At 51.9% G+C, this 25,665-nt stretch overlaps 1 protein-coding gene across 4 annotated transcripts in view; it reads left to right on the forward strand.

Annotated features, from left to right (window-relative positions):
* Positions 1-25,647, forward strand: part of LOC109489230 — a 27,087-nt gene extending 1,440 nt beyond the window's left edge. Inside the window, exons 1-4 of one of the 4 annotated variants that reach the window (XM_034641435.1) lie at positions 16,762-20,614; positions 23,503-23,618; positions 24,167-24,290; positions 24,859-25,647. In XM_034641435.1, the coding sequence (XP_034497326.1) occupies positions 20,443-20,614; positions 23,503-23,618; positions 24,167-24,290; positions 24,859-25,601 (1,155 nt within the window). In that variant the 5' untranslated portion in view covers positions 16,762-20,442 and the 3' untranslated portion in view covers positions 25,602-25,647. The other 3 variants (XR_004619858.1, XR_004619859.1, XR_004619857.1) reach the window with 3 other exon arrangements.
* The last annotated feature ends 18 nt before the right edge of the window (positions 25,648-25,665 follow it).

A 25,665-nucleotide genomic window follows, 5' to 3' on the forward strand; every position in this document is an offset into this window, starting at 1 on the left:
TCGGCTCCTCCGAACCGTCTGGCGAACTTGGCACCGGCCCCGGCTCCTCAGTGCCCCTGCGGTGCGTGGCAGGCTGCGGCTTCATTATCCTGATTGATTCCTCCTGCTCCCCGACACCGTGGGGGCCCCGGCCAGGGAAGGGGGGCCGAGGCGGCATCTGCGGGCCCCTTCACCGGCCCTCGCCTCCAGCCGCTTCTCGGGCTGCCGGCCCCTCGGTCTCCTGCGGCAGCCAGGCCAAGGAGGGAGGGCGGGGCCAGCCTTTGCCCCCTTGGTGGGCGGAGAGCGCTCCAAGGAGGAGCGGAGCTGTGTCCGGCTGGGTTCGGTGCAGTGGCTCAAGGCGCCCGCTGTGGGCCATGAATGCGGCGGGTCTCGGGGTCTGCCCTCAGCAAAGGTTTTGCGCCTTCCCCAAAAGGGTGTGGAGGGTTTGGGGTGAGGAGGGAATACAGTGATGGACTGAGACCTTCAGGAGAACAAGCCTTGGCAAAATGGAAAAGGTGACATCTTCGAGGAGCACTGATCACGTGAGCCAAGCCTGGGTGACTCCTGTCTTATCCCATGCCTCCGTGGGCGCCTTAAATGCAGTTCTCAGGGGAAGCAGGGACAGGGTCTGCCCAAACAGCACGGGACGCGGCAAGGATCTGAGCTTAAAGGAAGGCCAGGGACCTCTGTGAGTTAGAGAACCTGTGCCCAAATCTAGCAGTGGGTGGTCTGGCCACAAAATCATGGCCCCCAAAGAAACCAAATGTTGAGGTGAGGCCTCAGCGGAAAGAGTATCTGGGGGCCAGGCCTGAGATTGGTGGATTTTCCAAATTCTGCCACTTGGTTTGTGACTTGGGCGAGTAACTGCCTTTTTTAGCCTTGGTTTATTAATCTGTAAAATGGGGTTAAGACCTCCCTGACAGTTATCGATGGCTAAATGGGATAATATGTTGATGGCAGGACCCTAAGTTCTCTGGCAAGGAGTAGAAAGGGAAATGAGGGCTGGCTTCCATCCCTGCTGCTGTGTTGGATGAATCCCTCCTCTCTCTTTGAAGGAGGCAAGTCTCCTCCATATGCTAAAATCCCTTCTTAACTGGAAGATGACCTGGAACCTTCCAATCAGATCTGCTTCCTTGTCAGGGTAGAAGGGCAAAACTGCTCTCCACCTCCTTGGCATGGCATGGATTCAAATTCTAAATTCACATCAGACTCTCTACCACCCCTCTCCCTCTCTGGGCGGGGCCTCTCTTCCTATAAAACCTGACAGTCTCCCTCTAGTGCCTCAATGTTGTTCTGTCCAAGGGCCAGACCTGGGAAAATTCTTCTGTAGACTTGGCCCTTTTGGCTAACTCCAATCTTTAGCTCCCCTTTAGCTCTGGCAAAGAGGGAACTGGTGGAGAATTTGAAGCCCAATTTTTTCCTGAGCTGTGGCAATTGTTGTATTTGTGAACATGATCTGGGCCACTCGGGCTACTCAGTGTCTGTCTCTGGGTCTGTTTCCTTATCTGTAAGTTCATTAATTTATTCTTCCAACCCATATTTCCTGGGTGACCACACTGGGGCAGCATGGTGCACCCAGAAGGTGGAAGTGTGGGAATAACACAGAGTGAGTGGGAAGAACTCCACTCTGAAGCTGCTGATCTTCTGAGGGGAAAACAGACACACGTATCAGTCTCTCCAGTACAAGGGTATTTGCTTCAGGAGGGCCTCCAAAATTCTAGAATTTTCCATAGTGTCCTGATACCTTCCCCCTCCTTCCTGAGCAGAGCAGACCCTTGCCTTGGACTCTTCAGCCAGAGGCTAATTGCTTTCCTATGGAAAAAGATCCTAAAATTTGAGTCTGGAGATTTTGTTCATTCTGTTTTGTTGAAATTATCTATTTTTGTAACAACCATGCATTACTTTTATATTCAAGATAAAAACATAAAAACATTCCCAGTTTGGGGAAAAAGATTTCGGGGAGGATTGTTTTTTTTTCCCCTCTGGTGGACCAGAGGCAGGTCAGCACATGTATCTAAGCATGGCAGGCTGCCCGGGGCCCTTGATCAGTGTGGCCCTGGGAGAGGCTGCCTCAGTCTACCCACTGGCCTAGCCGCTCACCCACTCTCGGCTGGCCTGCTCCATCCTCAGCATCTATAGGCCTGGGCTCCACTTCCTATTAATACAAACCACGTGGCACCCTTGCTGTGGCGTCTCTAGGCAGAAAAGGGAGCCACAGCCGCCTAGTGGCTGCCAGGGAGGCTGGCAGGAAGGGGCATCTCCACCAGGCGTCTCCTGGGAAACAGCAAGCTCCCCAGAGAAGGGACATTTGGAAATAAAATTCCTGCCGCTGTGTGTTTGTATGTGTGCTGGGGCGGGAGAGGGAGTTAAGAAACCTCACCAGCCCCCTCTGCTTTCCTCTCTTCAGGGAAAGCCTCTTCCAGCAGCTCTCTGGACTCCCTCCCACCACTCCAGCCCATTCCCCAGAAACCGTGTAGGCTCTGCAGCCCCGCCTTGCCCTGTGGCCCTGGTCCATCAGACCCTGTCCTGAGTCCTGCTTTCCTCTGTAAAATGAGGGTACTGCACGAGATTGCCCCTGTAGCCCTAGTCTTCACATTGGGGCTCTTCCACAAGGCCCAAGAACACAGTTGGGGCATTCTACGCCATTCTTTCTGGCACTTGGAGCAGAAACCTGATAGTAGTTAATGATTCCTTGTGTGACCTTGACTGAGCCCTTCAACCAGCCCGGACCCTGCACCTGCGCATTCACTCTTTCAGGCATTTACGGGTGCTTATTGAGAATGCGGAGAAGGTAGCGACCACCTTGGTTGACATGAAAGAGGCCCTCAGCCCCTCCATGCTGTCCTGCACCACAGGCCAGCTACATGGCACATTCCTTCCATGAGGACCCCCTTCACATGGAGCTAGAGGGCCCTGGAAGCTTCTCTTTGCCCTCCCTTGCTCTTGAGGGACAAGCCCCAACTCCCAGCCCAATCTGCCCCTCCCTGGTAAAATACAGGATGATCAAACTGGAGATAGGCACCCTCTGGAAACCACATGCAGAGGTCAGAAAAGGCTGAGTAAAGGCAGTGGTTCTCTCCCAGCTGGACTGCCCTTCCTCCTGGCCTCACCTCCTAGAGCTCCCCTTCCTCCAGAGACCCAGGCAAGGTGGGAGGTGCGGAGAGAGCTCTCCATGCAGGAGACAACCCCCCACAACTTTAAGAGAAGACTGAGGAGCTCTGGGAAAGAAGAGGGCTAGGGGCCCTGCAGAAACCCAGGGGGCCTAGGCCTCCTTTGGTGTCCTCTTCGGAGAAGACCTTGGCCCTCACAGACCTGGCCTTGTCGCTTCTCAGCCCAGGTCTGCCTGGGGGCCAGGCAGTTGGAGGTAGGAGGGAAGAAGAGGGGTGGGAAGGGATGTCAGGAAGAAGTAGAAGGGAGGAGGAGTGTTGCTCTGGATTCTGACCAGCACATTTATTGGGCACCTACTGTGTGCCTGGCAACAGGCTCTGTCCCAGCTTTACCTGGATTCTCCCCTCCAGTCCTCACTGGAGCTATTATCCTGCTCTGACAGAGAAGGAAACTGAGATTCAGAGGCATTATGTAACTTGCCCAAGGTCACACAGCTTGTCAGGAGTGAAGCCAGGATCCCAGCCCAGGTCTGTCAGCTTCCAGTGGGTTCTCTCTGCTGCCAGAAAGTCCTCCTCCTGGAAAGCAGGTCTGGGCTTGGGGTTTTCAGTCAGAGCTCTTAAGGATCCCCAGAGGTAAATCTATTGTCATCTGCCCTCCTCCTCCTCACCCATCTGCCAACCAAGTCGCAGGTGAGCCCCCCCGCCACGGCCCCTGCCCCAGCCCCAGGTGCCAGCTCAGCTTTGCCTGGCTCCCGGCCTCTCTCTGGTGCCCCCAAGGTGGCTCTGAGGTCACCCCACACCCCAATGCCTTTCATTCTGCATTTCCAGATCTCAGAATACATAGGAAAACACAGGGAGAGAGGAGGTCACTTGAAGGTTGGAAGCAGGGGCTCTGGTCTTGGGCAAAGGATTGGGGGACCTAGTTATCTCCTTTGATTCAAACGAAACCTTTCCCTAACTCCCACCCCTCACCCCCAGAGACAGGCAGAGCTTTGCTTAGTTAATGAAATACAAAAGAAGGAATCAGGGGGTGGGGGTGGTCGAGAGCGCTGGAAAGCAAGGGAGAGAGGAAAAGTTGGGTCTCTTCCAAAGAGTTAATGTTCCACAGTATGATCGATTAGGTGTCAGATGTAATTTCAAACCAATACAAGATGAATGGCATAATTTTCCCTCTCTCATTTTAGACAGAATTAAGAATCCATTAGCTAACACAAATTTTTGGCAAGTTTAATAGGAGCTCAAATCTACATTCGGAGGAAACGCTCCCCAAAGCCTGTTTCAAGCTTTTACTCCTCAGGCCCCCAGCCTCCAGTGTCCTCCCGACCCTCACAAGCCCTCTGTCATCTGTCCCCACATGCAGTCCCCTCTTCCTTCCCCTAGCCCTCCCACACCCCCCTCCCTGGCCCAGCCTGAGATTAACTGGCCTGACCCCTCTCACAAAGGCTGGGCCTGCCCACCATTGTCTTCCAGTGGCAATGGGTGGGGGGAAGGGGCAGAGGGGCTGGCAGTGGGCCCAGGAAAGAAGGGAGCTTGCTGAATTGGCCCCAGGCTGCCTACAAACCCTAGGGAGAGGGGTGAAGTGGGGCTTTGGGACCATTTGCATCTCAGCTACTCCCCACTTTCACCCCCAGAAAAGTTCTTGTTTTTGTCCTAGACAAAGCATTACCCGGTTCATGAGGGGAGACGTAAACCTCATTCTACCTTTTACATTTACATGTATTACACGGTAAACTTGAGAGATTAGAAGAACAGTTACCAACCCATTCCACAGATTGGAAAACTGAGGCTGGGGGAGGTGATTGGAGTCAGCCGGGTCCAAGAGTAAAACTTGGCTTTGCTGCTTGCTTGCTTACTAGGGCCCTTAGGCATTTCCTCTGGGTCTTGATTTCCTCATCTGTAAAATGGGAGGAACCTTGGTCCCCAGTGCAGAGTATTATCCTGAAGGACAAATGAGAAAGCCAAGTATCCACTCTACAGCAGCTTCATGAATCAGCTCCAGTCCCTCCTCTCCAATCTCACAGCCTGATCTGGAAGACCAACTTGGAGACTGAGCTCTGTCCTGGAAAGCAAAAGAGGCCGGGATAATAATTATGACAGCTTCCCCTTACTGGGCACTTACACTGTGCCGAGAGTGGGAACCAAGTCTTTTTACATAGTAACTCATTTACTCCTCAGACCTTTATCAGACAGATACTATTATCACCTCACTTTCCAAGTCAGGAAACTGAGGCACAGACTAGTACAGGAACAGGGAAGTACTAGGAAGTGGCAGAGCTAGAATTCCAACCCAGGCAACCTGGTCCTAAGGCCTATGGTTCTCTCCCCAATGCTAAGTGGAGGTAAAGTACTGGGGTGCTGGAGGACAAGGATGTGATCCCAGACCCTGGGTCTGGAAAGGCTTCACAGAGGACCGTAGGCTTGACTTAGGTCTTAACTGATGAGTAGGAGTCTACCAAGTGGGCAAGGAGAGAAAGAATGTTCTAGGCAGTGAGAACAGCATGTGCCAAGGCACCAAAAGAAGTCAGCATGGGGATGGTTGAGTGACGCACTGTGCCAACCAAAACATGGGGTTCATGTGGAGGATGGCAGGAAACAGTTTGGATGGGCAGGCCAGGTGCTTCATTCTGACAATCCTGCTCTAAAAATTGGGAATTCTGACTTCTATAGCTAACCTTGCATGTCATGCTCAGGAGTTATGAGTTTTTCATGCTGTTATAGTAACAGAGCTCGAATCTTCCATGTGCCAAATGCTTTATATCAATTGCTTTGTTTCATTACAATAATCACACAAAGCAAGCACTGATATCCTGTTTTTCAGATGAGTAAACTGAGGCTCAGGGATACTAATAACTTGCCTAAGAGACACAGCTAGAAAGTGAGAGAAGTGACCATCCAACCCAGGTGTGACCCCAAAACCCAAACTATTAATCACTCTGGTTGCTGTGTGCTGGTAGGCAGTAGGGAACCAGGGAGGGATTTTGGCAGGGAGTGATGGGTTGGATTGAGTTTTAGGAAAAGAAGAGGTTCAATTGGAGCAAAGTATGATTGGAGACTCCATCTGGAACTTTCATCTGGACCAGAGCAATGGTGAATGATGAAGGAGGGGGGAAGCCCGCCCTCATCCATGGGGGTGGAAGAGAGGGCCTCCTGGAGCCTAAGCAGTAATAATCATAACAACACCAACTCTTCAGTGTCTACCCTGTGCCTGGAACTTCCCACGAGCCATCACCCAACTCATGCAGTGTGGTAGGGCAGATACCGTTCGCCCCATTTTACAGACGAGAAAGCTAAGGCTCAGAGACGTCGACCGATTTCTCCGGACCGCATAGTTGTGAGCTGGCAGAGCTGGTACTGGCCCCAAGCCCTGGCCTTTCCTCGCACCTCGCTACCAGAAGGTGGTTGGGCTACACGTCAGACGCCAGCTCTTCCCTCTTGACGTGGCTTCGTATTCCCCGAGGTGCCTAGGGAGCTGTCTCTCCATTTGGGGCCCAGCAAGTGGCTTTGAGCTAAGGGAGATGGAAAGGGGATGAGGAAGAGTGGAGGAGAAGAGAAACTGGGGAGGGATGAGCTCAGAGGGGAGAGTCATCGGTCATTTTTACCTGTTACTGACCACTTGGGAAGATGTCCAGGGCATGGTTAAAGGGAGATGAATGCATTCAGTTATCTTAGCCCTTAAGTGAAAAAGAGGCTTCATACCTTTGCTTTGTTTTCTAACTTTTGGGAAGTCCTTCCTTTTATCTAACTCCCATCCCTCCTAATGGACCCACAAACAATCCCAGTTGTCAGTTCCAAGGAAGAGTCCCTGCCCGTGCACCCCACCATGAGGAAATACCTTGTCACCTTCCTCATGGGGTAAGCAGTCAAGGGATGGAGGACTGTTGTGCCTCCTTAGCTTGGTGACACTGCATACCCAGAGGTGTGGGGCGGGGGGGCTATGTTCCCAAGTTATCCCACTGAAGGAGGGGAATGACTGGCCCAGCTCCTCCTCAGCAGAGAGGGGAAAGACTAGCAGTATCTGGGGTGGGGGTGGGGGATTACCTGCTGGGGCCACAGCCTGAAAAGCAGACCCAGGGCCCCTGCCTTGAAGAGAGGAGATCTCTGAGTTTGGGTAAAATTACTTCAATTCCTGGGTATCACAGCCAAGAGTATATAAAAGAATTCATATCCCTGCCTGGGTTAGAAATTGCATGAGCCCAGAGCCCCCCCTTAAGGGAGAGAACCTAGGGAGGACCCTGGAGGGAATACTTAAGAAAAAATGACTTTGGGGGCGCCTGGGTGGCACAGCAGTTAAGCGTCTGCCTTCGGCTCAGGGCGTGATCCCAGCGTTGTGGGATCGAGCCCCACATCAGGCTCCTCCGCTATGAGCCTGCTTCTTCCTCTCCCACTCCCCCTGTGTGTTCCCTCTCTCGCTGGCTGTCTCTCTCTGTGTCAAATAAATAAATAAAATCTTTAAAAAAAAAAAAAGAAAAAATGACTTTGAGGGAAAGAATTCAGGCTTTAGAAGCAAAAGGGCTCAAGTGAGAATCTGAGCCCACCTGCTGCTACGGGGCAGGCTCGTCCATTTATCTGACCCATGTTCATTGATATCTGACCCTGTGCCAGAGGCTGGCTGAGGCTCTGCAATATCTCAAAGATCCTTGCCTTCCAGGAACTTCCATCCGAGCTGGGAGATGGGGATAATACATCAGTAAATTATATTTATGTTAGAAGGTAGGAAGTGTTATGGGGGGAAAGTTCATGAAAAGGTGATCTAGGTGGGGGGGGGTGGAGGTTGCCATTTGAAATAGAGGGTCAGGGTAGACCTCATTTGGAAGAGCAGCATTTGAACTAAGACCTTCAGGGGGTGAAGAAATGGACAGTGTGGATATCAGGGAGCAGCCAACAAACAGGCAAGGCAGGGCCTGAAGGGCCCAAGGGGGGCGGTGGATTGGAGGGATCCAGGGAGAGCAGAAGCAGGTGAGGCTTGAGCTGGAATGGAGGGAGGCACAGACTGCACAGGGCCACACAGACCTTTGTATAGGCTTTGGTTTTCTCTGGGAATAAAGTGGGGAACCTGGCCAAATTTCCAGCGAGGGAAAACATGATCAGACAAATGTTTCAAGGGATCACTGTTGCTCCTATAGAGAGAATAGACTGGGGCTGGGGGAGGGGAGGAGGGGAGAGGTGAGGGAAGAAGCAGGGAGCAGGGAGATCCAGCAGTTGCTGAATCTAGCTGAGTCTCAACGTTCTCATTTGTCAAATGGGAATAAAAATGTGTCCCAGGGGCACCTGGGTAGCGCAGTCGTTAGGAGTCTGCCTTCCACTCAGGGCGTGATCCCGGCGTTATGGGATCGAGCCCCGCATCAGGCTCCTCTGCTGGGAGCCTGCTTCTTCCTCTCCTACTCCCCCTACTTGTGTTCCCTTTCTTGCTGGCTGTTTCTATGTCAAATAAATAAATTTTTTAAAAATCTTAAAAACAAAATGTGTCCCAGAAGGTATGCAATAAAAGGTTTGTGGTTATATCTCCAGCCTTTAGCAGATGCATTTCAACAAAGTCTCACTGAGTGAAAAAATGAATGATTATGTTTCCATGCCCTCTTCACTTATATAACTCCTATCCCAAGCCCTGAAACATCTCCTTGGAAGGTTCTAGAAACCAACACACATGGATTCTCATCCTGATTAGCCACTCTTCTTCATCTGTAAAATGGGGATAATATTATCTCCTCCCCAAGATAATTGTAAAGATTAAACAAAATAACGTGTGCCTATCTGCATTGCCCAATTGGAAGCCACTAGCCACATATAGCTATTTAAATTTAAATTAATTAAAATTAAATAGAATTTAAAATTCATTTCCTCAGTCACAATTAGCCATATTTCAAATGCTTAATAACCTCATATTGGCTAGTGACTACCATATTGAACAGAATAGAAATAGGACATTTCTGTCATTGCAGAAAGTTCTATCTGACAGTGCTGCACCCAACTTAGGGCCTGGCCCAAGTCGTAAGCACAGGAATGCCACCATTCTTGAAGGACTCAGGCAGTGAGACTGATTATTCTTCCACTAGCATGCCAGAGGCCATCCATTTGATGTTCTCCAGGGTGAGTCTGAAAATGAAGAGTGGGGAAGAGTCAGGGGTTGGTCAGGGCAGAAGGAGAGAAAGAGGAGGAACAAGTCCCTTGGACAACACCAAGAGAGTTGGCGTTAAGGATTGACCAAGGGGTGGAGGTGAGTGGAACATTGTGTCTGGGGCAGGAAAGAAAAGAAGACCAAAAGAGAAAAAAGAGAGAAGAGACAGATACATTCAGGCACCTGAGAGCTGGTCCCCAGGAAGGCAACTTTTGAGAACCTTAAACTCAATATCTTTGTTATTGAGTTCATTCATACTGCATATGTTTATTGAATACCTCTTATGTACCGGGTCCTGTCCTAGCTGCTGGGAATGCTACTACAAAAAAAAAAAAAAAAAAGGCCCCTCCCACAGGGAGTGTGAATATGGGGTGGGAAAACTAGAGGAGGAACATAATAAATGTGCAACATACATAGCATGTTAGATGGTGATTATGTATTAAAGAGAAAAATAAAGCGAAGAAGGAGCGGGAAAGGAGGCGCAGTTTTTGATGGAGTAGCCAGGGAAAGCTTCTTAGAGAAGGTGGTGTTTTATTTTGGTTGCCTAGGGCTGTGGGGTCGAGGGGAATGGAGAGTGACTGCTAAAGGGTGATGAAATGTTCAAAATCGTGGTGATGGTCATACAACCCCATGAATATCCTAAGAAACCATTGAATTGTACAGTTTTTTAAAAAAGAATTTATTTATTTATTTATCTGAGAGAGGGAGAGAGTGCAGGAGGGGCACAGAGGGGCAGAGGGAGAGGGAGAGAGAATCTCAAGCAGACTCCCTTCTGGGCACTGAGCCCAATGCAGAGACCACAGCCTGAGTCGAAATCAAGGGTCAGATACTTAACCCACTGAGCCACCCAGGCGCCCCGAATTGTACACTTTAAATGTGTGAATTATAAGTTAGCAAAGCTATTATTAAAAGAAAAACAGGGGCGCCTGGGTGGCTCAGTCGTTAAGTGTCTCCCTTTGGCTCAGGGCGTGATCCCGGGGTCCTGGGATTGAGCCCCACATCAGGCTCTTCTGCTGGGAGCCTGCTTCTTCCTTTCCCACTTCTCCTGCCTGTGTTCCCTCTCTCGCTGGCTGTCTCTCTCTGTGTCAAATAAATAAATAAAATCTTAAAAAAAAATAAAAGAAAAACAAAATCCCTCTGCTTGCTCCACCACAAATAGACTGAAGGGACCAAGGGCAGAAACTGTGGTCATCTAGGAGAGAGGGGACGGCAGCTTGGACCAGGGTGGTAGCAGTGGGGTGATGACAAGCGCTCAGATTGGGCCGCCTGGGTGGCTCAGTTGGTTAAGCGTCTGCCTTTGGCTCAGGTCATGATCCCAGGGTCCTGGGATCGAGCCCCGCATTGGGCTCCCTGCTTAGCAGGAAGCCTGCTTCTCCCTCTCCCACCCTCCTGCTTGTGTTCCCTTTCTCCCTGTCTCTTTCTCTGTCAAATAAATAAATAAAATCTTAAAAAAAAGTGCTCAGATTCTGGATTGATTTTGAAGGCAGAACAGGGAGAGTTGCTTCTGAATCAGGTATGAGGTGTAAAAGAGCATTGTCAAAGATGACCCAGAGTTTTATGAAGGCTCTGAGCCAGGAGCTCAGGAGAGAATGAAGAGGGGGAGTATTGCAGACCCTAGGCCCCAGAGGGAGTGCTGGTTGGAGTTTGGACATTGCTCCCAGCTGTCTGAATCCTATCATGGAGAGAGAAGAGGGGGAGCAGGCTCACCCCCCTGAGCCTGAGGGGTGGGCAGTCTGGGTCCTGTGCCTCCACCCTCTCTAGGGGCATGGAGGTTGGTGCCTATACATTTGGGGTTTGGCAGAAGATGATCTCTGAGTCAGTTCTCCCCAAGCCAGTGAGAGATCGTAGGAAGCTTTTAATTACTGCCTCAGAGTGGATGCTAGGTTAATGCGATGATTCGAAAGGTGTATTTTTCAATTATATTTAACGAAAAGATTTATAGTGAAGTAAAATATAATTAGGAGGCTGCCAGCAGACAAGCTTCCTGGGAAGAAGAGAGATGAGACAGACCCCTAATGGGGCAGGTTGGAGCCCAGGCTACAGGACCTGCTCACCCCACCCCCACCCTGCAAGGTGTCAAAGCATTCATCAATTCTGCCACTCAAACACACTGTCTAATACCTATTCCATGCTGAGCTCAGAGTTTACCATGGGGCAGAACAAATACTACGGTCCCTGTCCTCAGAGAGCTTGCAGACCAGCAGGATGGGCAGACAAAACAACAACAACAACAACAACAAAAAGCAAGGCAACAGTTAAGTACTGCAAAGGAAATAGTAGAAAAGGCATCAGAAAAGGTTTCTCGGGTGGACGTGGGGGTGGACAACGTGAGACTGGAAGCATGAAAAGGAGCCAGCCATGAAGAGTGGGAGAGAGGTGAGAGGATTGATTGGGCCAAGAAAGCTGTCCAGTTCCTAGGGTGAGAAGGTGATCTTAGTGTGTGCAGAGTGGAAAGAAAAGCCAGTGAGACTGGGGCATGGAGAGGGAGAAGCAGGGGCTGATAACTCTGGGGAGGGAGGGAGGAACCAGATCCAGCTGATAAGGAGTTTGGATTTTATTCTAGTGCTGAGGAAGCTGCTGGAAAATTTTAAGCCAGAGAGCAAAAGGCCAGGCTTATATTTTTAAAAGATTACCCTAACTGCTATGGGACAATGGATCAGAGTGGGGCAAAGTGGGAAGCCAGAGCAGACACCCAAAGGAGAGGAGACGTGACCTGACGTAGAGGGAAGCAGTGATAAAGGAGAGAAGATCATGGACTTGGGTGCCTATTGGAGCAAGGATCAGTGGCTCTTGGTGAGAGTTAATATGGAGACTGAGAGGAAGGGGGAACTCAAGGATGAGTCCAGATTTTTGGCTTGAGCAACTAACTGGATGCTGCCATTTACTGAAATTAGGAAGCCCAGAGAAGAAATAGGTGGGAAGACATGTGGATAAAGAGTTCAGATTTGGGAGGCACATGGGTGGCTCAGTCTGTTAAGCGTTTACCTTCTGTTCAAGTCATGATCCCAGGGTCCTGGGATGGAGCCCCACACTGGGTTCCCTGTTCAGTGGGGAGTCTGTCTCTCTCTCTCCCTCTGCCTGCTTCTCCCTCTCCCTCTGCCTGCTGCTTCCCCTGCTCACCCTCTCTCTCTCTGTCAAATGAATGAATAAAATATTTTTTTTTAGATTTTTATTTATTTATCCGACAGAGAGAGTGAGAGAGAGAGAGCACAAGTCAGCGGAGCGGCAGAGGAAGAGAGAGAAGCAGGCTCCCTGAGTGGTGGGGCTCCATCCCTGGACCCTGGGATCATGACTTGAGCAGAAGGCAGATGTTTAACCGCTTAACCGACTGAGCAACCCAGGCATCCTAAAATCTTTATTTAAAAAAAAAAAAAGAGTTCAGACTTGGAATGGAGACCCTCCAGGGGCTTCCCTGGCCCTGCACAATGGAGGTCTGGATGCTTCACCCTGAAGGATCCTATCCTCACCACCTCATTCTATTACTTCCTGCCTCGTCCTCCAGCTTTTTTTGTATGTCTAACTTTCATTCCTCCTGTTGCACTTGGAGTGCATGCTTCTCTTTTTGGAGAGCAAATTCTATCATTCTCAGCTCCCTTTAACTGCCTAAATTCCTGAAATTCTACCACTAATTTCAGACTGTACTGTACTCGTGCTCATTGAGAACCTGCTATGGGTCAGACACCTTGCTGTAAGCATTGGCTACAGTATTTCCATCCAACCCTGCTAACCACTCCTTCCATAGTATTAATATAACAATAATAATTGTTTAATTTATAATAATAATAATAATAGTTGCCATTTAATGGCAACTCCTTCGAGCTAAGCCCTTTACATGAATTACATTTAAATTTCTTAAAGTTTTGTATTTATTTAAGTAATCTCTATACCCCCACATGGGGCTCAAACTCATGACCTCGAGACCAAGAGTTGCACACTCCTCTGACTGAGCCAGCCAGGCGCCCCTACATGAATCATATTTAAATCTCACTGAGAAATAACCTGCCCAGGGTCACATAGCCCGTTAATATTGAGAAAGGGATGAAAAATCTAGGATTGTCTCCAGTACACCAGACTCTGGGGGCATGAGAACTGCATGGGTGATGAAAGGGAGGAGCCATTTGGATGCCTTTCCTCTCCCCCTTGCTCATTCTTTCCAGATGAGACACAGAGGCAACATTATTTTCTCAACTTCCTTCCCTAGGTGCAGAGGGCAGGCACCCATGATGACAGCCCCCAGGCATGCACAGTGCTGGGGAAATCTGTCCGTTTGTTGGGGAGGCAACTGTTGTCGTAGGAGCTACCAGATCTTAGAGGTGTTGCCTGATATCATAGGAGGTGAGTGCCCAATCATGTAATGAGGGGTCCTGCTCTGTGACCCAGAGCGGTGATTCTTATATCCCCCATCCTCTGAGAGTGGCTTAGTTATTTATATATGTGTGTGTGCATTTGTACAGGAACTGGTGTGCACACTTGTGTGCAAGCCAGGACAGGCCTGCCCTGTGCATTTCCCTGAGGATATGTGTGTGTGACACGTTGGTTATCTGGTTGTCTGGGCCCTCACAAAGGCAAGTAACTTGTATATTTTTTCATCCATGGGCTTGTGGCTGGAGTTCACCCAGGACTGAAAGGGCCTGGCCCCAGAGTTAAGTTCAGAGCTCAGCTCCCCACCTCTTCTTGCCTGTCCCTAGCTCCCTGCCTCTTCCCCACCTCCTCTCATGCTGGGCAGAATGCCCTCAGCCTGTGCCGGCTGGCACACATGCCACATGGTGCCTGGCGCGCGTCTGGGCAAGGATGACGCCCCCAGGACCGGCTGGGATACTAAGCCACCCGCTGCCTCCCCCATCTCCAGAACGGAGCGTCCCCATCCCGTCCCCTTTCTCAGCCAGGGACTCGGGGAGCAGGCGGGGACACAGCACAGACAGATACAAACACACAGATGCGCCCAGAGACTCCCACAGGCGTGTGCCCCAGAGAGGCACAGGCATTCACACAGCCTTGGACACACTCACACATGCACATTCACACACCCAAAGAAACTCGTGGGCACTCACCACTTGCACAGATCTCAGCCTGAAGTAAACACTCCGGTTCTCGCCCAGCCTTTTAGACAAACGCACCCTATGTCTCTGTCCGTGGTGCTGAAACCAGACATTTCTCCTTACCCAAGGACAAGACAGGGAAGAGATGAGAGGAGACCTGGGATGGGTGGTCGAAGACAGAAGGAATGGAGGAGAGAGAAGGGACAAGAGGGAGAGACTCATTGATAAAGGAGAGAGAGAGGGCGAGAGAGAGAATTGAAAAGATACCAGGGTAACCAAGGAGTGTCCAGACACTGGGCCTGGGAGAGGTGGGTGAGGATGGAAGGTGACCTCAGACCCCATCCCTGCTTAAATGCAGACTCAGGCTCAAGTATTTAGCCATCTTTGTCCTTCAGGGCCAATTACAGGAAGAGTTTGGTAAGGGTACCGTGACAGGTGAGGGACCCTGGATGTGTGGTTTCTGTGACCCCCAGGTGCCCCTTTCCAGGTGCCTCCTTGCCTTAGAAGACCTCAAAATAGTAGGGGAAGGAGACAGATACCAAGAAAGTTCTATCATAACCCCACAAAAAGCTTCCCACCTGATTTCTTATCCCAATTTGTGTTGGGCAAGTGGACAGCAGAGTTGATCTGGATTTGTTCTGAGGATTGTAGGGATTTAGTGACTGCTTAATGCTTATCCACAAGATTGGATTATGGGTTCCTATCTCCCTCTCTTGAGATAAAAACTTCTCTCTGGTGGGATTGCCTAGTAGGGATGCTCTCCTACCAGCAGCCTCTTCGTTGTGAAATTTATAGAATATAAGGAATGCCCACTTTCGTGGGTGGGGGGGAGGATTTTCAAGGACCAAAGGACTTATTACATAATAACTAGGCAAGAGGGGATGAAGGAAAAGATGAGGAAGGAAAAAAGAGGAGAAGGGGGAGAAAGGATGTGTGAAGATGGATGAAAGAAGAAAGGGAAGAGGAAAGAGATTGGAGGAAGAGGAAAGGGGGAGAATGGAGGTGCAGATGACAGAAACGAGAGGGCAGTCTGTCACCCAGACAGACTCCAGTATCCAGGGAAAGGGCAGGGGAAATATCCAGGTGGAGCAAATTGCTCCTCAGGGGCCCAGATTAGACTGGAAGTCCAGGCTGGTCCTGCAGCTGTTCACAATGGCATTCTCCACCCTGAGCTTCAGGCAGAGAGACCCCACGGGCCAAGACTACAGATGTGAGGAGCAATTGCCCTAACACAGAAGGTGGGATCAAACGCAGTCAAGTCTGTGAGTGGGTTTCCTCATGTGTGGGATGGGGACAGTGAGTGCCTGCTTGGGGGTGTTTCTACCTATTTGCATGTGAGTGGTGGCAGGAAGAGAGAGCCACGTGTATGTGCATTCACAGGAGAGAAGGTATTGGGTTGATTGAGCGTAAGGAACAAGGAGAGGGAGAAGAGAGGCAGGAGAAAAGTGAGTGAAAAAGAAAGGATAACGTTCTTAAAATTTTTTGGACCTCTTAATCATTCTCTTATTCCTACCAAGAGAGAAGCCAGGCCTAGGATACAAGTTGGACATATGTGCCCCAGTGTCCTTGCCTGTAGTGTAAGTATGACGACAGTCCCAACCTCATAGAGTGGTTGAGATAATTATTAGCTTGTGTATAATGCTTAATTTAAGTCAGTTATGGATACATAATAAGTTCCACATGTAAGTTAGTTTCCATTGTTATTGTTGTCAGATCTTGGTCTTGCACTGGAATCAGCAGGGAAATTTTTCTTCATGTTTAACTAGACCTTCCTGCTACAGACTCGGGTCCAACCTGTGGGTCTTCTTTTGGGCACCATGGAGAACGGTGATTTCCCAGCTCTTCAAATTTACTCCTGAAGACAGAGAGAGCCAGCAGATTTTCTGGGGTACAGAGGGAACCCCCATGGTAAGGAAAGTGACAGGGTCTAAGGAACAAGATACCCACCAAAGACCATCAAGGATGTTTTCCTGGATTCCTGAAAAAGCTGGATCCTGGACCTGCATCAGTGCCTCCCTGCCCAGACTAGAGTCTCAGCACTCCACCCTGTTCCGTGCTAGTGCCCCCGCCCCACTCAAGCCTGTACAGGTGTGAACATATGGGTCATTTCTTCCCGATCGCTCTTCCAACCCCAATCCCTTCCCCCTTTTTTACCTACCCTTCTGCTCTTTTCTTCTAAGGAATCTAGGTAGGAAGAAAGAAATTCCCTTACTACTTAGAGGGGTGGGATTACCCCACCCTGCACAGGCAAAATAGACGGTCTCAATCTGGAGGTCAAGGAAGCATGTGGGGACTGGCACAAGGAGGGCTGAGGGGTGGCAGGGCAGCCCCCATGTCCTCCCATTCCCCCCAGCTCCTGTCTCATCACTGTCACCATTCAATCATAGCAGATGGGCTGCAGCTGTGAGCGCCAGCCCGGCACACAGGCTGGTCCCTGCCACTTGGGAGAGAAGGAAGAGAAAGGGAGGGAGGGAAGGAGGAGGAATGAAGGGAGGAGGGAGAGAGGAAAGGAAGGAAAAGAAGGAGGAGGAAAAGGAAGAGAGTGGAGGAGGAGAGAGATAGCTTGAAGAGAAAAGGACTTGGTACCTTTATCCCTCTCTCTTCCCAGCAGGAGAGCAGAGGCCAGGGCTGGGCTCACAAGCTGGGCAGTGCCAGGCGAGATGGGCATATGCCCTTGATTACTACCAGGACCGCAGGCCAAGCCTCCGCAGCCGCCACGGCCTCATAAATCAGTTTTTAAGTAGCAACCACATGGACATTTCCCAGCTGAGAGGCCTGGCCTCTGTCGGCCCAGCTAGGGCAGCCCTGGTGCAGGGGCAGGTGCCAGGCCAGGGCATGGGAAAGAGAGAGGTGGTCATCAAGGCTTGGTGGGAAGTGGGTTGGAGCTTGTTCAGGGAAAGTCTGGGGGCAGGGTCTCCTGCCGAAAGGGAGTAGGTGAGAAGGTGACAAGTTGCTGGCAGTGGGTCCAGAGCCCCCTGTTGGGACTCCTAGACCCTGTCCTGGTTTCCCCTGGGGAAACTGCTTACAGACAAGAGGATGGTATTGTTATTGGAACTCCCTCCCACCAGATGCCCCTCCCATTTAGAATAGAGTCTGTATGAGTGTGAGGGCAGTGTGTGGGCTTGTGCACTTGGGTATCTGAATGTGCTCACTGCTCCTGATGGGTAGGAAGATATCTCTCCAATATCTAGCCCAAGCCCAGCAGAGACAAGCATCTAGTAAGATAGCTTGAATGAATAAATGATCAAGTTCGAAGGGGGCCAGTTATGTGTGTTCACAGGAACGGGAGGATTTATATCTGAGCATGTATGATGGCCAAGTCTATGTGCATGTATATATATGTGGGGGGGTGTCTGTGGGTGCTCTGGGGAGATCTATTCCGACAGACATCCCTCCACACCGTCCCTTTCAGCCTTCCCCTGAGCCCTGATTCTCCCTTTCTGAGGACCCACCAGTAAGACAGCAGTTCCCGAATTCCGCTCCCCCCAGCCTGATCCCTTGCTTAGCACCCCCTTCTTCAGGCCAGGGTTGGCGGTTGGGGGTAGGGGCACGGGGAGTGCGGGAGTCCCGCCCCTGGAACCGCGGGCAGAGCGGGCGGGGTGGGGGCGCCCAGCCTTCTTGCGCCCAGTGTCTCCTCCCTGGGTGAACAGATGTCTCGGAATTTTAGATGTGCTCTCCGCCCCTCCTCGCAATAACTACCCCCACCCCCAGCTGGCACTGGCTGTGGCGTAGCGCCCTCCCCTCCCCCACCTCGGATAGCAGAACCCGCTGATGGATCGGGGAGAGCCCCGGAGGCCTGGGCCAAGAGGCGGGGGAGGCCAGCCGGTTCGCGGCAACGGGCTGGGCCGAATCCCGGAGGTTTCTAGTGAGGAGAGAACCGGGTCGGCGCTGCCCCCGCCTCTTGCCTTCTTTTCTCGTTCCTTCCCATCTTCCGCATCTCCTCATCCCTATCTCTCCGTCCGCAATCCCTGGTCTCTCTGTCCCTCTCTCTCTCTGCCCCACCTCACAACCCATCATCCCGCCAACCGCGTCTATGCAAACCCTCCACACACAGCCTCACGCTTCGCGACAGAAACTCCTTCTGGCAACTTCGGCGGAATTCTTCCCTCCAGAGACCCCTTTCCCTGCATTCCGTGAGCCACCCCACCCCCAACTGGCCGCCTGCCTGCCCTCTGTGGAAACCCAGAGTTAATCCGGAAAACAGGAGGGAGGGCAGAAGGAGAGTGGGGATCGAGATTAGGGAGGCCAAGGATACCCGGATTGGCCAGGGTTTGAGAGACACCCAAATTTTCTAATCACTGCTAATTAAGGAACAATCCAATTCCGTGGACCCCCAACTCGGAGAAGGGGGCGGGACCCGCCGAGGGCAGGAGGGGGCCTTGGCAGGGCTTGGAAGCCGGGGGTGGTGCCAGGCACCCTCCCCCACCCTCCCCCCACCCGCCAGCATTCCGAGGTAACAGGCATTTGTTACCCAGCTCGTGCCAGGAGCGATTGGCAGGTTCGAGTAGGCACAGTCATTCCGCACACAGATGTCCCTGCGTTCGCTCTTCTGATATGAATTCTGTCAGCTCCGAATCCGAGGGAGATGAGCAGACAGCCCCACAGACAGTTACAGACAGACAGAGCAATTGTCTGGAGGACACAGAACTCCACAGATATTTATTTTTCTTTTCTGAAAAAAAAAATGAAAGAAAATTAAGAAAGACATGCACTAATTTGGGGGGACCCCTCTGAGCTCCTGAGAGTGGCCCTCACTCTTTCGATCCTCCCCCGGTTGCATGCCCACACTTTTCCAGTCTCCCCCAGGGCCCCGGAAATCATCCCTGAACTTCAAATTTGAGTCGTTGCAACCAGAACCACAGAAGTCTGGGAGGTCTGCTTCCTCACATAGGACCCAGAATCCCCGAATCCCTACACGTTCTAGAATACCACCAACCTGGTGCAGGTTCCAACATTCTAGAATCTCAGAAAGTAGAAATTCCAGAACTCCCGCTCCTGTGCAAATTGTGCCCAGTGCCCAATTATTGTATCCCCCTCTCCATTAGAGAGGGGGAAGTGGGTGCTGTCCCATGTACTGGAATGGAGGGCCCCACATCTCCTGGACCTCACCAGCTGCCCCCAGCCTTGGCAACCAGCCAAAAACGCAGCTTGCCCTTTGGATTGGGAATGCAGAAAGGTCAAGCCCCCTGACTCCTACCCCTTTCTGGCACTCCCCCCCAGCTCCAGTTCCTATGCTGACCCTCCACACCTGACCTGGCCATTCTGCCTCTGCCCGCCCCAGCAGCTGTGGGAGAGAGCTGGTTGGTCACTGGGCATCTGTGAAAAGGCTGGGCATGAAGAGCCGCTGGGGTTTGGTTCTCCCTGGGCAGCCCGTGCTGGTGGAAGAAGGGGAAGGCAAAGGGGCCAAAGTAACTCACTGACATCAGAGGAGAGGGGCACAGAGGGATTGGGGTTGTGGTTTGTTGGGTTGTGTTTTTTTAATCTTTCTCTCTTTTTTTTTTTTTTAAAGAAAAAGCCCCCATCCTGTGTCATCATTTTTATGGGATCTGCAATTCTGGCAAAAATCTGTCTTTAATTTAGCTGTCCATATAAAAATCCTCACTGTATAATAATGAACAGATGCCATGGAATTTAAGCTGGAGCCTCGGCTCCTCCCCGCCTTCCCCCCGCGCCTGGCACCGGGCACCGGGCACGGGCTGAGTGGCACAGGCTGGCACCAACACGGGAGCAAAGGGTGGGCAGGGGGCGACCTGGGCTCAGCGCCAGGGCACTGGGGTGGTGAAGGGGTGTCCAGGCGCTGGGCTTGGCCAGGCGGGAGCTTTTCCGTGGTGGCACCCAGGGAGAAGTGTCTGAGGGATATTTCTTTTTCTACAAAATGATCAGTAGTTAAGGATTTTGGTTTGGTTTAGCTTAGGGGCTTTGTGGTCCTTCTCAGGTTTTTTAAAAAAGCACTGCCCTCCCCCCAACATAAATCCAAATGTTTTCGAAGTTTTAATTGAGTTGTGTTGAACCCTTCCCCTGCGCGGCGCCCCCGCCTTGGCCTCGGAGCCCAGCCGAGCGCCGAGTTCGCTGCAAGCGGGATCCGTACCGCTTCCCGCCGGCCCGAAGCCTCCGAGGTATCCCGGGCGCCGGCGCCTCCGGAGGCTCCTGGGCAGCTCCCGCGGGACAGGAGTACCCTGTTGCCCTCCAGGAGTGAGGCCCGATGTGGCAACTGATTGTCGAGCGGGAGAGAAGGAGGCAAGAGAGAAAGCCCCACTTGCCCCATACCAATTCTATCGCTTTTCCCGAGGGGAAAGAGAAAACTATGCGAGTCCGGTGTCCTCCACTGCCTCCGCCTGCGGTCGAGAAAGCAGGCATCGGCTCCGGATTGAGAGGTTGGTTCTGAGCCCCCCACCCCCACCCCTTGCCTTTAATGCGACTCTGGCGAGAACAGATGTCCCAAGCCGGGCGGACTGCCCAGACCCCGCCCAGCTGTGCCCTTGGCGAAGACTTGGCTGAGGGTAGGAACTGGCACGCGGGTCCCCAAAGGGGCTTGGGGGCTCCTCGGTCCTGGCGGGAACTGACCTGGCAGCCTTGGCCTCCTGGCCAGCGCAGCCTCGGGCGGGAGGCAGAAGCGCCCCGGAAAGACCGGCTCCTAATTCAATTAATTCCAAAAAGAGGAATGAGACGAATACCGAGGTGGAGAGAAGCGGAGAGAAAGGTTTGAATGACCGAACACCAGGCACACACTCCGTGTATGGAACCCTGCAGCCCCAATCTGCTTGGGGAGTCGGCACTGCGCTCCTGCGCTGGAACCAGCCCCCGAGTTTCCAGTGCCAGAGCCACACCCGGGTGCACATCTGGGCATCATCTCCACCCAACGCAGCACCCCAGCTTTCTTGGCACAGCCAGTATCCATGGGTTCCCTTGTCCTTTCCTCTGTGAGCACCCCAGGTTCTCCTCACACGGGGTGGGGGGGGCTAAGCTCTCCCCAGTCCCTGGCATCTCCCCCTGAGAAACTGGTTGTCTTCCTGCCTGTGAGCCCAGCCTTCCTCTCAGCCTTCTCCTGTTGGCCCTCCCCGGGCAGGCTGCTCCTATTCCAGTGCTTTAATATGGAGAAAGTTTCAGAGGACAGACCAGCCCTTCCCAGGTCTGTGTCCTTTCTTACCACTTTTCACCCAGGACAACATTTTCTGGAATTTTTAAAGATGCAGGACAGAGAGGCAAGAGGCTGATTCAGGATTCGGGAGGGGAGCAGGGTTTCCAGGTTTCTCAAAGTCCAGGTCCTCACCTCCCCTCTGGTCTGTGGCCAGTGCCTTCACGCCCCAGCCTTAAAGAAAGAAAAGTGTCAATGTCTTGGGCTGTGAGCTGGGAAGCCTGTTGTGACAGCTGAGACCCATCTGCCCCCTTCCACATCTCACAAAAAACAGCTTTCTCCTTTGAGCACATACAAACAGGTCAAGTGCAGAGTCCTGGTTTGACCCCTGCTGTAACATGAGGAGCCTGGGAGTGGAGGTGGACACCAAGGCTGGTCAGGCCTGGCCCATGCTGTCCCTTTCTTCCCACCTCCCTTAAGAACTAAGCTCTGGAATCTAGAATTATCCCTCAGTCTCAATGTCCTCTCAAATCAACAGATTTCTCCAAGGAGCAGGCAACTTCAAGTTTAAGATTCTTGGGAAGAGGAGAAGGCAAAGGAAGGTCATCCAAGAGGGAATGAAATATCTAATCTCTGTGGACGTCCCCATAAAACAGACAGATCGAGAAGCAAACACAACCTGATGGAGTCCAGGGAGTGTCAGGCGTTTCCTGTTGCTGACTCCCATGGGGTTTAGTTTCCCTGGACTGTACTCAGTGGTTTATTGGCTGTCCCACTAGGTGATGAAATCAGAGCTGGGGGTTCACTGGGCATCAGGGATTCATGATCCAGATTATATCTGGTTAAACAGAGAGGAGAAAAGCAGCAAGGATTTTCCTCCCTTTCCCCCAATGGACAAATGGCCTGCACTCAGAAACATCTCTGTTTCCCTGTCATTTCCAAATGTTTGACTTCGGTTGGGGGTGGGAAAATCAAGGGGAAGACACCCTCCTGATCGATCCCAGCTGCAGCCTTCAGGTTCCACAATCCAGGGGTTGAGCTGAAACTGCCTGGTGCACGCTTGGAGATCCTGCTGCTCAAGGTAGGGCAAGGAGGGCATCCTCTCTACGACTTCTCTCCTTGCCCCCTCCCTCCCACTGCTCTGGCCCCTTTTAGCTTTCTACCCCCCCCCCCACACACACCTCCTTCTGTTCCTGGAGCTTCTCTGTGTGTGTGCATGCAAGCAGGAGAGCCAGCAAGAGGAAACGACCTGCAAGGGGGAGTTTGGGGCCGCGTGTCCTCGCGCATCTTCTTCTCCTGCTCATCTCACCATCTCACCAGGGAAGCTGAGTGTCGGGGAGGGGGGTGATGGTAGGCTAGAGCACAGCCAGAGTGCAGGGAGTGTGGGGGAAGGGTCAGGAATTGGGAAAGGGTTAGCTCTGGTCGCCGCTGGAATTCACAGGAAGCGGAGGTGCTCCGGATCCCCGCCCCAAAAGGGGACCGGGTACCCCCACCCGCCCAAGGTGACCACAGACGCTGTGGCCCTAGAGTCATCAACATCTTTCCAAAGGATCTGGAATCTAGCTTCAAAAACCGAATCGTGCAGCGTGGAGTAGCCGGAAGAGTGAAGCGTAGGAGTCTGTGGTCTGGCCAGGGAAGCCACGTGGAGGGGTCTTTTGCTTCCGGCCCCAAGCCACCTGGATGCTACCCAGCCCAGGACTTCAGAGCAGGTTCTGGGAAACAGACTGAGTGGGAGAGAAGCCCAATTAACCTTGTTTCCAGGGCAGGATAAGACTCAGGCCTCGGGATGGGTGCCGAGTTCCTTTTCTCTCTAGTTGTCCCTGCCAGGCCTGTCCCATGCCATGAGCAGACCAGACTCTAGATTTGAGTCTGGGATTTGAGCCTAGCTTCATACACCATGCAAGAAGTGGGGGAGAAAGGTGGGTAAAGAATAGGGATGATTCAGAGATTTATGAAATTCTCTTAGACCACCGAGAGAGGTGAATCCTGGGTGGAAGGGCCCAGTTCTTAATCTCACTTTAGAGATATGAGCCTATAAGAATTCTAGAATGAAACTGTGAGAAGATTCCAGTGAAATTCTCCGAAAACTATGGAAGAATTCTGCCCAGAATTCTGTTCGGGCGTCGGAAAGGGCCTCTCTCTGTGTGGCGCTCCCTGGGGCCGGGCATCAGCAGCCTCTCTCTGCAGCCGGAAGGCACGAGATGGACGAGAGTCAGCACCTGGGAGCGGATAGCTCCCAGCCCCCAGCGTCGGTTCACCTGCGGCAGTCCTCCGGTGGAGGAGAGAGGGCATCGTCTCCACTGGTGAGACAGAGTGTTTGGAAGTGGTCATTTAAGGGTGATGCCGAGCTGAAGGTCAGACAGTATAATCCGATCTACCCTTTCACATTTAAGGCTTCCTTCTTCAACTACCTTCTCCTTTCCAGATTTTGTTAGGGCGCTCTCATTTGGGGGCCTTGGATCCAATCTTTAAAAGCCTTAGTATCCCTGACCGCAAGCTCAGCCCCAACAGTACACTTCCCCCTCCTTCAGCCCTAAAACAAGCAACAGTGTTTGTGTGTGTGTTTAATATAATTTAAGTAAGCAGCGTCAGAAACAGCCCAGTCTCTGTACTCCTAACCATGTTCAGGCTTTGGGATGGTGGTTTTTGGGATTTAGACGCCCCCCTCCAAATATTCCAGGGGTCCAGTTGGCACTGGTGTCTAAGGGAGGGTCCCTTCAGGGAAGTCAGTTCAGAGATGCCTGTGCCCCTGAGGCTCAGAGAAAAGAGAATTGTGAGGCTGTCTTGTGAGATGGGAAGGCAGCCTGGGCAGAACAAGGGCTTAGGTGGTGTCCTTCTTCCACCTCCCTAGACTGAGGGCTTCCCTCTGTCTGGAGCTGCACCAGGCAAGAAGGAGGCTATCCCCATGTGGACCAGAGGTTTCCTGCTGTCCTGTCAGGGGAAACTCATGGCCAAGTCAAACTCCATTCTTCCAGGTGGGCACCTATATTCATACCCCTCCTATAGCTCTGGGAACACCTGCAACCTCGTCAACACTACTACAAATTTCAACATTCCTGAGACTAAAAAGGGCTGATTCCCCTGAGTCCACTGAAACACAAATTTAAAACTAAAAAGACTTCCTACATTAATATCTCATCCTCATAACCTTAATTTTTTTAATTTAAAAATATCCCTGTCTGGTTCAAATGGTCGTCTCTTTATCTCTATGCACTTGTTTTTTGCAACAGTGGGCAGAGGGTTGTAAAATGACCAGCTGCTCCCAACTGGGTCATTTTTTCGTGATGAAAAGATATTTTGTTCTCAGAGGAGGTGCACGTGCATGTTTGGGAACTGAAGGAGTGAGGAGATTAGTGCAATGCTTTGTGGTAGGAGCGTGAGTGAGTCTGGGTAAGGTCTGGAGGGGGCAGTGAATGTAGCTGTGTTGGTGTCCAGTGGATGGGTGTGAGCGAGGTTGTAGGGTGGAAATCCCACCCAGGAATGTCCAGGGTCACTGTACCTGGCCTCTGTACAGTCACTTGACTCTGTGTCTCCATCCCGCAGAACCCCAGCTCAATCCCCCAAATGAAATGAGGCCACCTTGCGAAACCGGGTCCGGCTTTGCATCTCATTTACATAAATATTTATTAATCGTCATTAAACTGAACAGAAACACGCAATGCACTTCGGGTGTCCGACGGGAGTTTCATCTTCGCTACAAGAGGAAGGTAAAATTGCGTGTGAGTGTGCGGGTAAGTGTGTGGGTGTGTCGCCTGTGGGTTTGCATTTTTGCATCGTGTGTTTGGATGCCTGATCTGCCTCCGGTGGCGAGAGGTTCTCCTTTTGCCCCTTTCTCTGGGAAACTTCCAGAAGGAGCCCTCAGCCCTCTCCCTGCCCACCTGCTAACCAGAGCCAAGAGGAAGCCTCAGACAAAAAAAAACCTCTCCAGCCACCGGAAAACGCCGGGCGCCTGGCGCCCAACGAGGCACATTCGGGCAGGGGCGGGGCTGGCCCTAGGTCTTGGTCTCCACCCTCAACCCGGGATGAGGATTGCCTGCGAGGAGCGAGGGTTCGGCGAGCTCTCCTCCCTCTGCCCCCGGACGCCCGCGCCGGGCCTGCGTGCGCGTGCGGTGTGGTGTGCGTGTGTGTGTCTCTCATGCAAACCCTCCCTCCCCAAACCGACCCCCCCAACAGTTTGCCATTCCATACAAATTTGGAAACAGATTTTTAAAAAACAGCATGACGCACAATGGGGACGGGGCGGGGGAGGGCAGTGGCACTGGGGCCCCAAATCTCCGAGTCACTGATTGTAAGAACCTGGGGAGGGGAGGGGGCGGCACCGGCCCCCACTTCACCAAAGTGCACAGATCC

This window comes from Ailuropoda melanoleuca, chromosome 13, assembly GCF_002007445.2.
Source record: "Ailuropoda melanoleuca isolate Jingjing chromosome 13, ASM200744v2, whole genome shotgun sequence".
Classification (NCBI taxonomy): Eukaryota; Metazoa; Chordata; class Mammalia; order Carnivora; family Ursidae; genus Ailuropoda; species Ailuropoda melanoleuca.